At 37.0% G+C, this 16,701-nt stretch overlaps 1 protein-coding gene across 13 annotated transcripts in view; it reads right to left on the reverse strand.

Moving 5' to 3' along the window:
* NCOA1 (nuclear receptor coactivator 1) overlaps nucleotides 1-16,701 on the reverse strand; it is a 285,404-nt gene that overhangs the window by 55,944 nt on the left and 212,759 nt on the right. For all 13 annotated transcript variants that reach the window (XM_063623906.1, XM_055253870.2, XM_055253874.2 and 10 more), the window contains 3 exons: nucleotides 10,088-10,235; nucleotides 7,460-8,780; nucleotides 4,253-4,433 (listed from right to left, as the gene is read on the reverse strand). In XM_063623906.1, the coding sequence (XP_063479976.1) occupies nucleotides 4,253-4,433; nucleotides 7,460-8,780; nucleotides 10,088-10,235 (1,650 nt within the window). The remainder of the gene's footprint in view (nucleotides 1-4,252; nucleotides 4,434-7,459; nucleotides 8,781-10,087; nucleotides 10,236-16,701) is intronic.

Here is a 16,701-nt window from a genome sequence, read left to right on the forward strand (position 1 = left end):
GAAAGTTAGTTGTTTTCTTATCTTTGTTCGTCTTATATCATTTTCTATCTTTTTTCATCTCTGTATCACTTTGAATGATACTAAGTATAGAAAGTTTTTTTCTTGTTTATCTGACATAATGTGTCATTTTTATTTGATTGGTTTTAAGATATTTGTTTCAGCAATTTGATTATGACATGGCTTATAGTAGTTTTCTTTGTGTTTATTTTGCTTGGGATTCATTAAACTCTTGGATTTGTAGGTTTATAAATTTCCACAAATTTGTTAATATTTTGGCTGTTTCAGCCGGGCACGGTGGCTCACGCCTGTAATCCCAGCACTTTGGGAGGCTGAGGCGGGCGGATCACAAGGTCAGGAGATCGAGACCACGGTGAAACCCCGTCTCTACTAAAAATACAAAAAATTAGCCGGGCGTGGTGGCGGGCGCCTATAGTCCCAGCTACTCGGAGAGGCTGAGGCAGGAGAATGGCGGGAACCCGGGAGGTGGAGCTTGCAGTGAGCCGAGATCGCGCCACTGCACTCCAGCCTGGGTGACAGAGCAAGACTCCGTCTCAAAAAAAAAAAATTTTGGCTGTTTCATTTTTCAAAAATTTCACCTGCTCCCCCTTCTTCCATAATTATGTATTATTTATATATTATGTGTCTACTAGACTGCTTTGTATTGTTCCACAGGTGACTGAGGTCCTTGATACTTTTGTGGTATTCTTTTTCTCCTCTAATTTGAGTAGTTTCTAATACTATGTCATTGCTCTTTTTTTTCCTGCAGTGTTTAATCTGCTGGTAGGCTCCTCCAACAAATTTTTCATTTTAAATACTGTATTTTTCAGCTCTACCAGCTCTATTTGGCTCTTTTTTTTTTGTAGTTTATATCTCTTCCCTCATTATGTTCATGTTTTCCTTTAAGTTCTTCAATGTATTTAGAATAGCTATTTTCAAGTCTTTTTCTATTAATTCTAACATCTCTGCCACTTCTGGATCTATTAACTGACTTTGTTTGGGTATGGGTCACAGTTTCTTGCTACATCGTGTGTCTTAATTTTTTTATTATATGTTGGAAATTATGAATATAATGCTGTTGAATGTCTGAATTTTGGTGTCTTCTTTAAAAACTATTGAATAGTGTTCTTTCAGACAGTTAATTTACTTGTACATAAGCTTGATCCTTTTGAGGTTTGTTTTTAAGATGTCAAAGCAGGTCTAGGGTAAATCCACTCTTAAAGTGAGGCCATTTTCCACTAAATGTCCAGATGTTCAAGAAGGTCTACTGACTCTGATTGGTCAGGAGTTGATTATCTTCCAATCTTGTGTAAGTTCTGGTAGTTGTTCAGCTCACTCCTTCCTGATAGTTGTTCTTCCCTCACAAACTGTTCTTTGCCCCACCTGATGGAGTATCGTTGAACACATGCACAGTGTGGTATTCAGCCAAGGATTTAAAAGAACCCTGATTCAGATTTTTGTTGCTATTTTCTACATATCCTTCTCTTCTTGGGTACTTTGTTCAGCAAGTTCTAACTGCCCCAGTGTCACTGAACTCCTATCGCTATTTTCTGAGTTTAGTAAAATATCCGTGCTTATTTTGGGTTCCTCCTACCTGTACTTGGTTTGGTAAACGTCTCCAAGAAAAAAGCTGAGATGATTGTAGAGCTCACCTGATTTGCTTCCTTCTCAGAGAGATCACAGTCTCACACTGCCTATTATCTACTGGCTTACAAGAATTGTTTAATGCATTTGCTCTTTTTCCCATTATTTACAGTGGGAGGACAAGACCTGTGCCAATTATTGCTGTCATAGTTGAAAGTAGAAGTCCTCTTTCTCAAATCATAAATGTCTTCTAGTTCCAAACATTACCTTTGAAAATTCCTGATTCACTGTATGGAATTAACAACTTCTCTCTGAAAGGTTTTAGAATCTTTTCTTTATCTCTCATGTTCCAGAATGATACGATGACAAGCTTTGGTACAAGTACTTTTTTTTTCCATTTGTGTTGGGTACTTGTTGAAACACTGTCATCTGGGGAATCAAGTCCTTTAGTTAGCTGCAGAAAATTCTCTTATATTTTCCCCCCCTCTTGTTTGTGTAATTCTTTTATTTTTTTTAAATTTAATTTTTTAAATTAATTAATTAATTAATTATTTTTGAGATGGAGTTTTGCTCTCGTCGCCCAGGCTGGAGTGCAATGGCACGATCTCAGCTGACTGTAACCTCTGCCTCCTGGGTTCAGGTGATTCTCCTGCCTCAGCCTCCCGAGTAGCTGGGATTACAGGTGCCTGCCACCACGCCCAGCTAATTTTTGTATATTTTTAGTAGAGACAGGGTTTCACCATGTTGGTCAGGCTGGTCTTGAACTCCTGACCTCAGGTGATCCGCTTGCCTCAGCCTCCCAAAGTGCACGATTACAGGCGTGAGCCACCGCACGTGGCCTGTTTGTGTAATTCTTAATCATTATTGGCCCTCTGAGGTGGATCTTGTAATTTCCTTAACTTTTTCTTCCCTACTTCCCATTTGTCTTTCTGGGAGCATCTTTTTGTTCTTTCTGGAAGCTTTTCTCAGCTGTATCATCTTACATTTCTCTCATTTAAAAAAAAAAAAAAAGGAGGATACCTAATTTCCAAGAGTTTTTTCTGTTCTTTGTCCCTTTTTTTCCCTTTCCATATTTTCAGGAGTAATATATTTTTATCTTTCTAAAATTTCTAGTAGTTTTTTTCTTTTTTGGTTTATGCATTCATTATATATTTCCATTGCATACTTTTTATTTCTTTTTCTCTCTTTCAAGTTGCAGAGTTTCCTCCAAGTACTGATGATTCTTGACTGTGTCTGTTCAGTCAATGTACTAAAACATGGACTGGGAGGGCTGAGTGCCAGTCTTGTCTCTTCTGGTAGCCTTCATTGTTGGATGACGAGATAGCAGAATGGCTTTTGTACTTATATACTCACATCCAGACATCTTTCTGCCCAATGTCCCCTGAGAAAATTCTTCCAGTCTCCCATATTGGATGGGGAAGGAGATAAAGACCCCCAAACCAATCAATATGCAGACTTTCATTTTATCTCTTTTCAGCCTTGCATCTTACTGTTTCCTCAAATGTGACTGACATTCCAGTCTAGAGCCTCACTGCTTCCATTAGAAGAAACTTTCAAAATCATTTAATCTAATTCTTATATTGCAGATAAAGAGAATAAGGTTCAAAAAATGCACTTCCTCGAGGCAAGACTGTTAATGACTGGAGAATATGAGATTTGAATCTAGGCTTCTGACTTTTCCTCTAACACTCTGGTCAGCTAAAATACTGCCTCCAAAAATGTCATAGATGGATTCAAGATTATTCTTTGCAGCTGTCTGAAATCTTGGCAAACTATCAGTAATTGGGTCATGACAGTTAAAATTTCCGGTTGGATTGAAATAACTGAAGTCCCACATCTGATACCATCAGAAAAGGGATAGACTAAGGTTGGAAATCCAGACTAATTTTGAAAGTGAGCTGATTAGTTTCCTTTAGTTTCAAGGTCATACAATGGAATTCTTACCACTGGTTTTTTCAACATCAAAATGAGATGGGTAAAAAAATCTGACAGCCTTATTTTCATAAATTTAATATATTAAACTATCAAAGTGTCTCTCAACTAGGAAAATGCTAACTTGGGTTAGAACAATAACATATTTTAACACAGTTGTCTCCTAAGCAAATTCATGGAAAACTCATTCTGTGGTATAACACGTATTACTTGAGAAAAGAAATTCCATAATCAGGAAAGTTTGGGAAATGTTGGGTAAAAGAAATCTAAGCTACTTTCTTTAATACAAGGCTTCTCAAAACTGCTAATAGGCATTGAAACATCAATACGAAACGTATGGAACATGTAGCATTTGCCCAGTGTATTTTAGTACAGAATCTTTTATTTCTGCAACTCACAGGAATAGTTTTCAAGGAAGATATTTGGAAACAATCTGACCCAATATTGTATTTCTGAAAGTCTTGTTATGGGGTGTTTTGGGTGAGATGACAAAATTGTTCTCCTTAACATCAACTGCTCACCTTAACATTAATTACAAAAGGGTAGAGGTTATAATTTAAAATACACATGATGAATGATGTTCACATGCCTAAATATAACTGTTTTGTTATTTATAGTGGCATTAATAAAAAGATATTTCACTCTTAAGCAAAGGATCTGTGTAATACTGGTGAGAGACAAAATGCTAATCCACATTATCACTAAACGTTTAAAATGAGATGTTGTCCCCAAAACATACTATTTAGCCTGGAAGTGGGTCTGGCAGTGGCGGACTGAAGTGAAGCTGGCAGGATCTCCGATTTGATGGTTACACTGGTGACCGCACCATCCATCCTGTCTGTCTCACATAAGCCTGGCAACTGTGCTGCCTTCTCCAGCGTGGGCAGTAACTGATCAAACTGGTCAAGGTCAGCTGTAAACTAAGAATGGAAACCAAAGTTAGAGGAAATATATTTTACACTTTCCCCTGAAATAACATAGAAAAAAATGCTGCTTCTTTAAACTCTATGAATTCAGTGTGACTTTGAGAGAATAAAGAAAGAAGAAATAATTAGAATGATTGGGGCTACTTGGAAATTACATGAGCTAACTATTCCATGGGAAAAATATTTGGATGCTTCTGATATAGTATACATATACTGCAGGATATAAATAATATACATATAATATTTGGCTACTATATCTTGGTATAAAAATCTATGTATAAAAAAAGATTGGACTGGAAAAAAGTGTCAGTAGTACTGTGTTATGATGATGGCATTATGGGTGACTTTTTCCTGTCATATTTTTCAAAATTTCATAAAATGACTTAAACTTATATTGATTCAATTTTTTTATAATTTAAAAAAGTTTGGAAAACCTTTTCATAAATCATGTATCAGCTTTAAAGATATCAAAAAGGTTACTTCCACATAAGGACTTAATAGTATAAGAAACATATCTTTTAGAATAGATAGGGAGGCCAGGTGCCGTGGCTCACACCTGTAATCCCAGCACTTTGGGAGGCTGAGGTGGGTGGATCACCTGAGGTCAGGAGTTTGAGACCAGCCTGGCCAACAGGGCAACCCCGTCTCTATTAAAACTACAAAAATTAGCCAGGCATCGTGGCGCATGCCTGTAATTCCAGCTACTAGTGGGGCTGAGGCAGGAGGATTGCTTGAACCTGGGAGGCGGAGGTTGCAGTGAGCCGAGAACATGCCACTGCACTCCAGCCTGGGCTACAGAGCGTGACTCCATCTCAAAAAAAATAAAATAAAATAAAATAAAAAGAATAAATAGGGAGTTCCTACATCTGTCTTAGGTTACGTAGAGAAGAAAACTGGCCTTTATTTCACAATATTGCTATACTATGATTACCTTTTGGGTTCCATTATCTAGTTCAACTAAAATTTTTGTTTCTAGAGTATATAAATAGAATTACATATACGTATTTAATTATATTTCTGAGGTTTGGGCACTGTCAAATTTAGCAGTAGTTCATTCATTTTTATCACTGAATAGTGTCCCACTGTATGAATATGTCACAACATAATTATCCATTCTATTGTGATGGATTTTTGGGTTGCTTTCAGTTTTTGGCTGATACGAATAAAGCTGTTAAAAACATTTGTGAACATGTCTTTTGTTACACATGTGCAAAAAGCATTAACCATAAAGGAAAAGATTGACAAATTGAACTATATTAAAGTGAAGAACTTCACGTCATCAAAAAGTGCCAGTAAGAAAAAGAAAAGGTAAGCCTTAGCATTGAAAAGATGTCTGCAAATACATGTCCAATAAAGGACTCATACATAAAGAACTCTTAAAAGTCAATAAGCAAAATAAAAACACATTAAAAAATGGTCAAGAGACTAGACTAGGCAATTTACAAAAGAAGATATCCAAATGACCAATGAATATTTATCAGGGAAATGCAAATTAGAACACACACCTCAGAATAGCTAAAAATCTAAAATATTGATAATATCATGTATTAACAAGGACTTGGAGCAACTAGAAAAAATGCTGATACACTAGGAAAACTGGCATTATCTACTGAAAAAGGACTTATGCATATCTTATGATCCTGTGGTTCTGCTCCTAGGAATCAGCTCAACAGAAATACATGCACATGTGCACAAAACAGATGCACCAGAACTGAACACAATGACATTATCTTATAAATCTTTTCCTTTTAAATATACTTATTATTTAATGCTGTTTTCTGCTTAAAAATTAGTTTCATTGTACCAAGAAACATGAGACAGCCTTATCCTCAAAGAACACACATGTACAGAACCAGTCAAAATAGTGTTACTACAAATAGTAAACAGAGATGATATGAAGCACTACAAGAGGACAGAAGCAGGAAATGTCTAACTAGGGATACTTGGGGAAGGCTTTATGCAGACGTTATATGAATTGGTTTGTGAAGGATGAGTAGAAGTTCAGTGGGCACAGAAAGAAGAGCAAGGCAGAATATGTTTAGAAGAGACATGGCTTACTCTAGGAATGACAAGGACTTCCATCTGCCTAGAATGCAGTATTCCTGAGGGAAGAGAGTGATTCTTGTGAGATGAGAGCAGAAAACTAAGCTGATTCAAGAAACCGAAGGACCTATGCATACTAAGTGTGACTCATGCTTTAGAATGGAGTCTTGTGGATAAACTGCTTTGTACATACATTGTCTGCTGATTAATGAATGTCTATATTCTGTCTGTAAATAAGGTGAAAGCTCCTAGGAAGGGCCATATATTTTTTTTTAAAACTCTATTCCTTCAGAGTCCATAAGCAATTATACAATAAATGAAGATACCTGTTTACTTTTACACCACTTTCATCCCATCCTAAACATAAAGGTTTCTAATCCATAACAACTTATGGAAAGGTTTGTCTTTATTTACGTCTGTTTCTGGTCATGTTATGTAAGAGCAATATTCTGTTACCCAGAATATTCAAGTCCCTATTCTCTGATGGTTGAGGGTTGTCAGAATCAGATGAGAAGGAAAACAGCCTTAGGAAATGCTTCAAAGGAAATAAAAAACAAGCCAGACTAAGTAACTGTCCACCTCCTTACATTTCTCTCCCACTTCATTTACATCAGAGGTTCCCAGACTTAGGTTTGGTTCCTAGGTTTTATTCCTAGAGAGTTAGATTCAATAGGTAGGGATGGGAGAAAGAAGCAGGGAAGGTATTTTTAAAAATGTCTAAAGATGTGAACTCCGATTTTATAGAGAAAGAAAAATCTCCTTTTTTATAATTTTGCATTAAAACTGTAGCCTTCTGAAGTTCTAAAAAAATCTTCTGAGGGCATCCTGTGATCAGTTATTGATATTAACCTCTTAATATATGCCCAATGGATAGGATAAAACATAGTATGAATTCATATCTGGTCTATAGATGGAATAGAATAAATGAAAAAAAAATTACTAGGAATGACCATTCTGTGAAGCAAGCAGTTACCCACCTGGCTCTGGGCCTCCAGTTTTATTTCCTCAGGAGTGGGTTTGGTCATTGGGGTTGGGTTTGTATTACAAGGATCCATCTGTTCTTTCTTTTCTACTTTCACCTTTACATCATCTAGGCTCAGGTTTGGAGTTGATCTTAAATCTTTCTCATCTTTATCTAAAAGATAGCGTAGGAGCTGATGGTCTTTTGATTCTTTTTTCTTTGAAGCATCCAGTTCTAGTTTTATACTGGAGTTTCCTTGTACCTGTCCAGTCACTGACACAGAAGTAGATGCACTGTCCTTTTTATCAGGCTCGACAGACAAAGTGGTGATATCTGAGGGGCTACCCTCCTGTAAGAGCCGGTGTAGAATTTTATGCCGCTCTGTCAATGAGCTATGAGAGGAGGGACAAGAACCTCCTGAAGAGTTAGCAGAGGCAGAGCTGGAAGTGCCTGTGCAAGACAGGACATCTTTGCAGCTTGTGTCTATATCAGCATGCCGTAACTGCTGTTCGGCAGTTGTTGTCAAAAGCTGCACTAACTTGTGACTGGTTTGAGAGTATTTACTGTCTCCATCTGAAAGTCTGTCATTGTTATGCAGAAGCCCTGAATCCAGAGGTTTGCCATCACTAGAGCTGTTGTCAGATTGAATCATTTCATTTAAAATTGAGGCAATCTCTTTGTTATCTTTGGACTCAGCTTTTGCTGGTTGTATATTTAATCTGCTAGGTGAATTCTGTGAGCTCATCTGCCTGAGGACTGGAGAACTGGCAGAGAAGCCAACGGAGTTATTGGGTCCTTCATTCATACCCTGTAAAGATGTTACTGGGATGTTTGAATAAGATCGGTTATTATTATTACAGGCACTACTTGTCATGCCAACGGGAGAGCTTAATGTCGAAATATTAGGAGGAAAGGAATTGTTTGGCATCCTGGGCCTTGTTGCCAATCCAGAAGTAATCTGTCTCCTTGGAGACATGAACTGTGCTAGGGATATTCCTGTACCTTCCATAGGAGAATTATTGAGGTTTAAAGAGGGATTACTGCTCTGTGAACTGGCCTGTCCCTGGTTTAAGGCAACACTGGCTACAATCTGACTTCCAGGTGAGCATCCAAAACTTCCTTGGCTGTTGCTAGAATTACTATGACTGCTGTTATGAAGGTCTGAGCTCTGCTGGCGGTTTATTCTGGTGGATACCATGTTGCTGTTGGATGGTGGCAATGTGGATGAACGAGCCACACCATGAGCTGGAGAGATACTAGGATTGACCGAGGGGTTTACTCGGGGAATTGACATTCCAGAATTAGTGTCATCTTGAGGAGAAAGCCCACTGTGCTCCCTAGGGGGAAAAAGACATTATTATTCAAATATCTTCATTTGTTTCTATTAAAATATTTTTATGATACATATTCTAAAACAAGACCATTGATCTCATTAATATTGCAAGCTATCAAGTAAAGAGCTTCTGTACCATCTTAAATTAAGAAAAAAGTTTCTTAAATTAAGAAAAAACTACTGTAAAATATTAGCACCACTTAATAAGAAATAATGCTTATCGACTTACATTTGATAATGGTCTCAGTTATATGTAAAATAAATTTTTCTTGGTTTTGGAAAAAATCCAATATATGTTCTTTTAAACAATTTCTAAACTTAATATACACAATTAACATTATAATAATTTTTTTGGTTGAAAAATAAACTTCTCACACCTCTGTTTATAAAGCACTTATTTATGACTCCTGTTACAGCTTTTAAGTATTTCAACTCCAAAGAGGAAGACTGGGTAAGGAAAATACTGTGTCACTGATGTAAAAATTAAAAAGAGTGATATGCAGACATAGCAGATGTTTTGAAAGAGAAATCACAATATGAAAAAAAGAACTGTGCTAATTCCACTCACAAGCATAATTTAAACTAAAAGTAGAAAAAAACCAGAATACTGAATTCAGGTTCAGTGAGTCCTTTACTCAAATTCATAATTATGACAACAGATTTGTGACCGGCATTACCATGTTCCAATAAGCAAATACATTAGATGAGAAAAAGATGAAGTGAGGGGAAATGTCTTTGTTTTTAATGCCACATTTTAACCATTGTAAATGTAGGATTTCTAATAATTCATAGGATAATAGTTTCATGAATTTACCATATATCAGAGTAAAACATACTTAGAGAGGGGAACAAATTAGAGGCAATGGCACTCAAAAATCAAGTTGATAGTTTAATGATTTGTAATTTCTGTGAGAAATTGTCAACTTGAACTCAGGAGCCACCAAGTATGCCCTAATGAAAATAGAGCACTTTCAAAAATAAAAATAAAAATAACGATGTTTACAAACTCTGAAATCTCTTATAAGATTCACGTATGGAATGTTGTAAATTTTTAGCCATCTTTTTGGTTTTACCCTTTAAAACGCATATTTTCATCCTCAGCTTTCCTACCTCCCTTTATGAACAACAAAGCTATTACATGATAAAACTATAAAACCCAATATGGATATATTGATTATATATACTCATCACACTAGTTTTACACCTAATTTAGAATTTCTGCTTTCTAGCCATCAAGAGTATAAAAAATTTCTCTAATAAGAGATATGTGAACTGGCTTATTTCATATGAAACTCTCCAAATAAGTAGTACCTGTCGATGATATGAATTCCCATGATGAAAGGTTGCATGTCTGGACTTTGAGGGTAGCAAAGTTTACACTTGGTGTGGGCGCTAAGCATTGTCCCATCATTCAATATGAATCTATAGGAGGGGCTGGAGGCAGTGCCACGAGTCATCACTGTTTCAAACAAAAGAGAAACCTAGTTAAAATTCTGATACTTATTTGCTGGCTTTAAATCGCCAGGTTTTGTTTCTACTTAGAACCTCATTTTAAATGCCCTCCCAACTGCTGCCTGCTTAGACTCAGAACAGAGAATACTTCAGACAAAGCAGATATCTGAGGGGAAGATGATTCCAGTTGAAATACACCACTTGATGACAGGTTTTAATTGAGTCATAGTTGAATGGGTGCCTCCTCAGAGAAGTTATAATTATGAGGAAACCCCAAATCTGGGAAACATCAACTTCAGTCTTTTTATTTTTTTTTCTTTTGAGACAGAGTCTCGCTCTGTCGCCCAGGCTGGAGTGCAGTGGCACAATCTCGGCTCACTGCAACCTCCGCCTCCGGGGTTCAAGCAGTTCTCCTGCCTCAGCCTTCCAAGTAGCTAGGACTACAGGCGCCCGCCACCACGGCTAATTTTTGTATTTTTAGTAGAGGCAGGATTTTACCATGTTGGTCAGGCTGGTCTTGAACTCCTGACCTCAAATGATCCATCCACCTTGGCATCCCAAAGTGCTGTGATTACAGGTGTAAGCCACCGCACCCAGCCCAACCTTAATCTTTCTCTATACTGGGGGCAGCTCTTCAAATTTATTAAGTCTCCATTAAAAATACCAGGAAATATTTTTCTCCCCTCTCACTCTCAGTATTATCTTTAACAAGTTTGTTTTCTCTTTTGCTGGTTATTTTTTTTTAATAACAGCTCTACTAAGATATGACTTACACAACATAAAATTTACTCGCTAAGTTTTGATCAGCTTACAGAGTTCCTTAACTAATATTCAAATTTAATTTTTCACTCAGGAATGTGAATCACTAAGGTCCCATTTGACAAGTTATTTATAAATATGTGTAAAATCTGTGTACTATTTTTAATGTTTGAATTTTTAAAGTTTAGTAAGCAAATTAAGATAAAGCCAATGGTTATTAGTATAAGCAACAAAAACTAAGTTAAGGCAGCCAAGTCACTTTATAAGCAGCATAATTTACTTTTGTCTTAAAGCTTTACTAACAGCAGAAAAAATTCTAACCATGTAAGTATTTATTAAATATGTAAAGGCCATGCCAGACTATTATGTAATAAAATATCACTGATGTTTTACTAATACCACATAATTCTGTTTTAAGAAAGATTGAGTACTACCACAAATGACTATTATAATTTAGCCTGTGATAAAATGTTAGTCCAATTTTTCAAAGACATTTCAGAAGGGGCTTTGATTACATTTTAAAGGCCATGAGAAAGAGGCTTAAAATTACCAATTAATAAATAATTTTGGAAGTTACATGTTACTTAAAATAAACAAGACATGCTCTATTTTATTGTCCTGTATATATAGTACCAACTGAAAACGGTATAGTTTAATGTAAATCTATACCATAATATATCTGCCTAAGTACCAAAACCAGAATATAAATTTAATTGAAAGACTTATATTTAACCAACCACATTCTTTACACATCTGGCAATTTCAGCTAAATCACTGGCATAGTTACTAAATATAATGTATCTAAACTAGGAAAAATTCCTGAATTTAGGGAAGCCTATTAATTTAATACAAGACAATTACCACACTTTATGTTTTGAAATTAGATTATTTGTTTTGGATGAGAATGTATGGACTAAGATTAGGCATTTAATAATTCATTCAGCCATTCTTGGAAATGAGGAAAAGGCAATATTTAATATGGTAAAACTTCAATTAATTAGAACTCAGTAAGACTCTCCAGTTAACTAAAATTCTGGTGCTTAATTGCTCAGATGAAGAGGTCAAAGGAAAGCAGCATAAATCAATGAAAAGAGTAACAGCCTAGGAGTCAGATTCAGCCTTGACCTCTCACTGTCATTTACAAGTTTAAGACTTAATGCAAATTAACATTCACTCATCTCAGTCAACTCATTACTAAAACTGAGCTAATAACATTGTAAGATAATATCTAGCATGGAGCCTAGCATGGAGTACATATCAGGTATTGAATGAATATTTCCTCAATAAACATCAGAGGGAAAAAAACCCAACAAATACACAGCTTCCAAAGTACTTATGTTCTGAGTCACACACATAGTCAATCCCTAGACACCATTTATGGCAACAGCTTCAACTCTGAATAACAATCACTAATACTTTGAATTAAGAGATGAGTAAGGTAGCCACAGCTCTTCACAGAGTTGGTTCAATAAACATTTGCTCTACACATCAAATTTTCCCTTTAAGTGGGTTTCAAGGTTTAGTTTTGGAATCCCATTTTGTTTATAGGTCCTGGCCTAGTTTTCTGACCTAATTTTGTCATCTTTATAGCTAGTATTTTGATCTCTGATTCCTGTGTCCATTTCTAAACTTCTTAGAACACTTAGTGGGGAAAGATATTATTGAAGGACTATTATTGACACCTCAGAATCCTTCCAAAGAACCTTTAACATGACAGCCGCTTTTATTTATTTTTTTAAATTTATTTTTATCCCTAGAATAGGCCTCAACAGAGCTACAAAGCAAAAGACACATAAATTTTCCCTGGTTACAGCAGCTATAGAAGCAAAGCTTTTTGGGTTTTTGATCCCTCCCAATTTGGTGCTGAGATAACCTCAAACAAGCATGCCTTACTGATATTAACAAAACAGGCAGGTAAAAAACTGTGTGGCAGGATACTATGGGTCAATGCTGGTAGAGGTTTATTTTTCTTTGTGGTAGTCACCTAAATATATGCAGAAAAAGAGAAAGAATTAAAAAATTGTTATTAGGTACAGAAAAAATAATTACCCCTAGATGTTCTAAAATTCTCAATCACCAATGAGTAAACTCTATTTATTATATCAAAATCACTAAGAGCACAGTAAACTCACATTTAAAATATATATATATATATTTTTGAGACGGAGTCTCGCTCTGTTGCCCAGGCTGGACTGCAGTGGCACAATCACGGCTCACTGCAAGCTCCGCCTCACGGGTTCACGCCATTCTCCTGCCTCAGCCTCTCCGAGTAGCTGGGACTACAGGCGCCCGCCACCAAGCCCGGCTAATTTTTTGTATTTTTTAGTAGAGACAGGGTTTCACCGTGGTCTCGATCTCCTGACCTCGTGATCCGCCCGCCTTGGCCTCCCAAAGTGCTGGGATTACAAGCATGAGCCACCGCGCCCGGCTTAAACTATTTTTAACAAAGTTTGACATAAAAAGATTTTCAGTTGTTACATGGACCATGGACTTAACCACATTACACAAGTCTCAAAAAACATTCTAATTAATCATTGATATGGGTACTTTATGTTTTATAGCAATGCTTTCAAACTTAATACCATAAACCCCTTCCAGCTTTGACTCATGATATACTTTTTTCTTTTTTGAGACAGGGTCTCCCTCTGTCACCCAGGCTGGAGTGCAGTGGCGTGATCTCGCCTCACTGCAACCTCCGCCTCCTGGGTTCAAGGGATTCTGCTGCCTCAGACTCCCGAGTAGCTGGGATTACAGGTTCACACCACCATGCCTGGCTAATTTTTGTATTTTTAATAGGACGAGGTTTTGCCATGTTGGCCAGGCTGATCTCGAATTCCTGTGCTCAAGTGATCCTCACACCTCAGCCTCTCAAAATATTGGGATTACTGGCGTGAGCCGCCATGCCTAGCCTTAACTATATTTTTTAAAAGATGAAAATGGCTTTATTTTAATATAAAGTTAATAGAGAGATGAACAAAGAATAAGTCATTTGTAATTCCATCATGCAGAGATAACCAGTTAAAATTTTGTTAATTTTCTAGAATTGGATAAATAGAAAGATATCTAAAAGTGAGATCATATTATATATGCTGTGCTCTCTTGGTCTGCTTTTTTTTTTTTTTTTTTTTTTTTGAGACAGTGTCTCACTCTGTCACCCAGGCTTGATTGCAGTAGCATGATCAAGGCTAACTGAAGTCTTCACTTCCTGGGCTCAAGCAATTCTCCCATCTCAGCCTCCCGACTAGCTGGGACCATAGCTGTGTGCCACGCCTAGCTAATTTTTGTATTTTTATTTTTTGTAGAGATGAGGTTTCACCATGTTGCCCAGGCTGGTCTTGAACTTCTGGACTCAAGCAATCCTCCTGTCTCAGCCTCCCAAGGGCTGGGATTACAGGCATGAGCTACTGTGCCTAGCCACCTACTTTTTAATGTAACAATATGTCATGGATATTTCAAAGACAAGAAAAGACGATCCATTACATCATTATATATATATAAACAGAACTTTCATACAACTAGTTTCTAGGTTGTATAGCCTGACATTTCCCATGACTACTATCTAACTGCTGATAGATGTGCTCCAGGAAAAAGTATTCTGTGAAAAAAAAGTCTCAATAACAAAATTTAAAAGGTATTTTTATTGTAGAACTTCTCAGAAACTTAAATACCTTAAATATATCTTACAAATCACCTAAAGTGAGATTACCCATAAAATATCATTTCCTAGTTATAAAGTTTGTGGAATCTAGGTTCATAGTTTACAAACTTCTCTGTAAGTAAACATCTTAGACTATAGACTCTGATTCAGTAGTCCGGGGTGGGGTCCAGAAATCTAGTTTAACAACTGTCCCAGATGAATCTATCTTATCAGGGACCTTGGGAAGCACCATGACCTAGATATTTCTTTAAAGTAATAGTTTTGAATTGAACAGAACCTGGGAACTTTTTCCAAACTATACACACTTGCATGGATCTTCTCCTAGTTTAAAAAGTTCCTCAAGTGATCCTGATATCCATTTCCCTCCAATCTCAATGTAAAACCATGGCTTTAATCTAATTCATGCTAGGTAGTTGCCAAATTTCTTTGACTGAAATGTGTTTTCAAACTTGATTCTGGAAAACATAATAGTAAACTCCCTTTGACAGCAGTTCATGAGTTGACTCTGTCAAAAGCAGCTAAAAAACTAAACAAATTTTAATGCATATTAGGATTTTAGACTAGTTGCTGCCATCAAAGAGTTAAGTTAATGCGCAGGAAGAAAGAAAACAAATGGAGGACAAACTTTTCCTGCCTAAATATCATTCACTGTAAAGTTCTACACAAAATCAGGAAGATAGTACATAATTTGTTTCACTCTTTTTATACTGTCCCTAAGTGAAAAGGCAGCAAGAAAACTGCAAATGCAAATAACACCTCTCTCCAATCTTGATGGACAAACGGTTGTCAAACTTAAGCATTATTGTTATTATTATTATTATTATTATTATTTGAGATGGAGTTTCGCTCTTGTTGCCCAGGCTGGAGTGCAATGGTGCGACCTCAGCTCACCACAACCTCCGCTTCCCGGGTTCAAGCGATTCTCCTGCCTCAGCCTTCCGAGTAGCTGGGATTACAGGAATGCGCCACCACACGTGGCTAATTTTGTATTTTTAGTAGAGATGGAGTTTCTCCAAGTTGATCAGGCTGGTCTTGAACTCCCGACCTCAGGTGATCCACCTGCCTCAGCCTCCCAAAGTGTTGGGATTACAGGCGTGAGCCACTGCACCCGGCCAACTTAAGCATTATCTTTAAGGTTTTTTAAGATATCTGGGCAGGCCTTCATTTGATATTTTAATTCAGTAGGTCACTATCTTTAACAGGTGATTCTCATGAAAGTGTTTCATTGACCACATTTCTCATATCTGGCTAGATACTGCTGAATGGAAAAATATCAGAAAAGGCTGTGCTCAATCCACAAAACCTGTTTGTCAGGTTGTTTAGAATCTCCAAAACACTGGATTCAGTCATGTGAACTTTGGACAACTTGATTCTAAGAAAAATAACAGTTATTTCTTTTTTTTTTTTTTTTTTTGAGACGGAGTCTCGCTCTGTCGCCCAGGCTGGAGTGCAGTGGCGCGATCTCGGCTCACTGCAAGCCCCGCCTCCCGGGTTCACGCCATTCTCCTGCCTCAGCCTCTCCGAGTAGCTGGGACTACAGGCGCCGCCACCACGCCCGGCTAATTTTTTTGTACTTTTAGTAGAGACGGGGTTTCACCGTGGTCTCGATCTCCTGACCTCGTGATCCGCCCGCCTCGGCCTCCCAAAGTGCTGGGATTACAAGCATGAGCCACCGCGCCCGGCCAATACAGTTATTTCTATTGACGACTTTTTTTTTCCTAAAAATAGTAGAATGAGGGAACATTAAAAAATGACTAATGGGGAAGAGGTATTGGATTATACTTACATTTCTTTATATTTTACTCTAAATTATTTCACTTTATATATTAATGACAAACTAGTTACTTATTTATACTTTAATCAATTTATTGTATGGGGAATTCTGTTGAAGGTTTAGAAAACTTCAACTGTGGCCTAGTCACATCTATGGGGAGCCTAGCCATTTGGATAATGAGACAAGCGAGATCTGCTTTGCCTTGCTGAAAGTGTACATAAGTTATAGGCAAATAAATTAAGTCTTTTAAGTAAAGCCTTGGAAGGCCCAACTTAAGGCAAA

The sequence above is a fragment of the Symphalangus syndactylus genome, chromosome 18, assembly GCF_028878055.3.
Source record: "Symphalangus syndactylus isolate Jambi chromosome 18, NHGRI_mSymSyn1-v2.1_pri, whole genome shotgun sequence".
NCBI lineage: Eukaryota > Metazoa > Chordata > Mammalia > Primates > Hylobatidae > Symphalangus > Symphalangus syndactylus.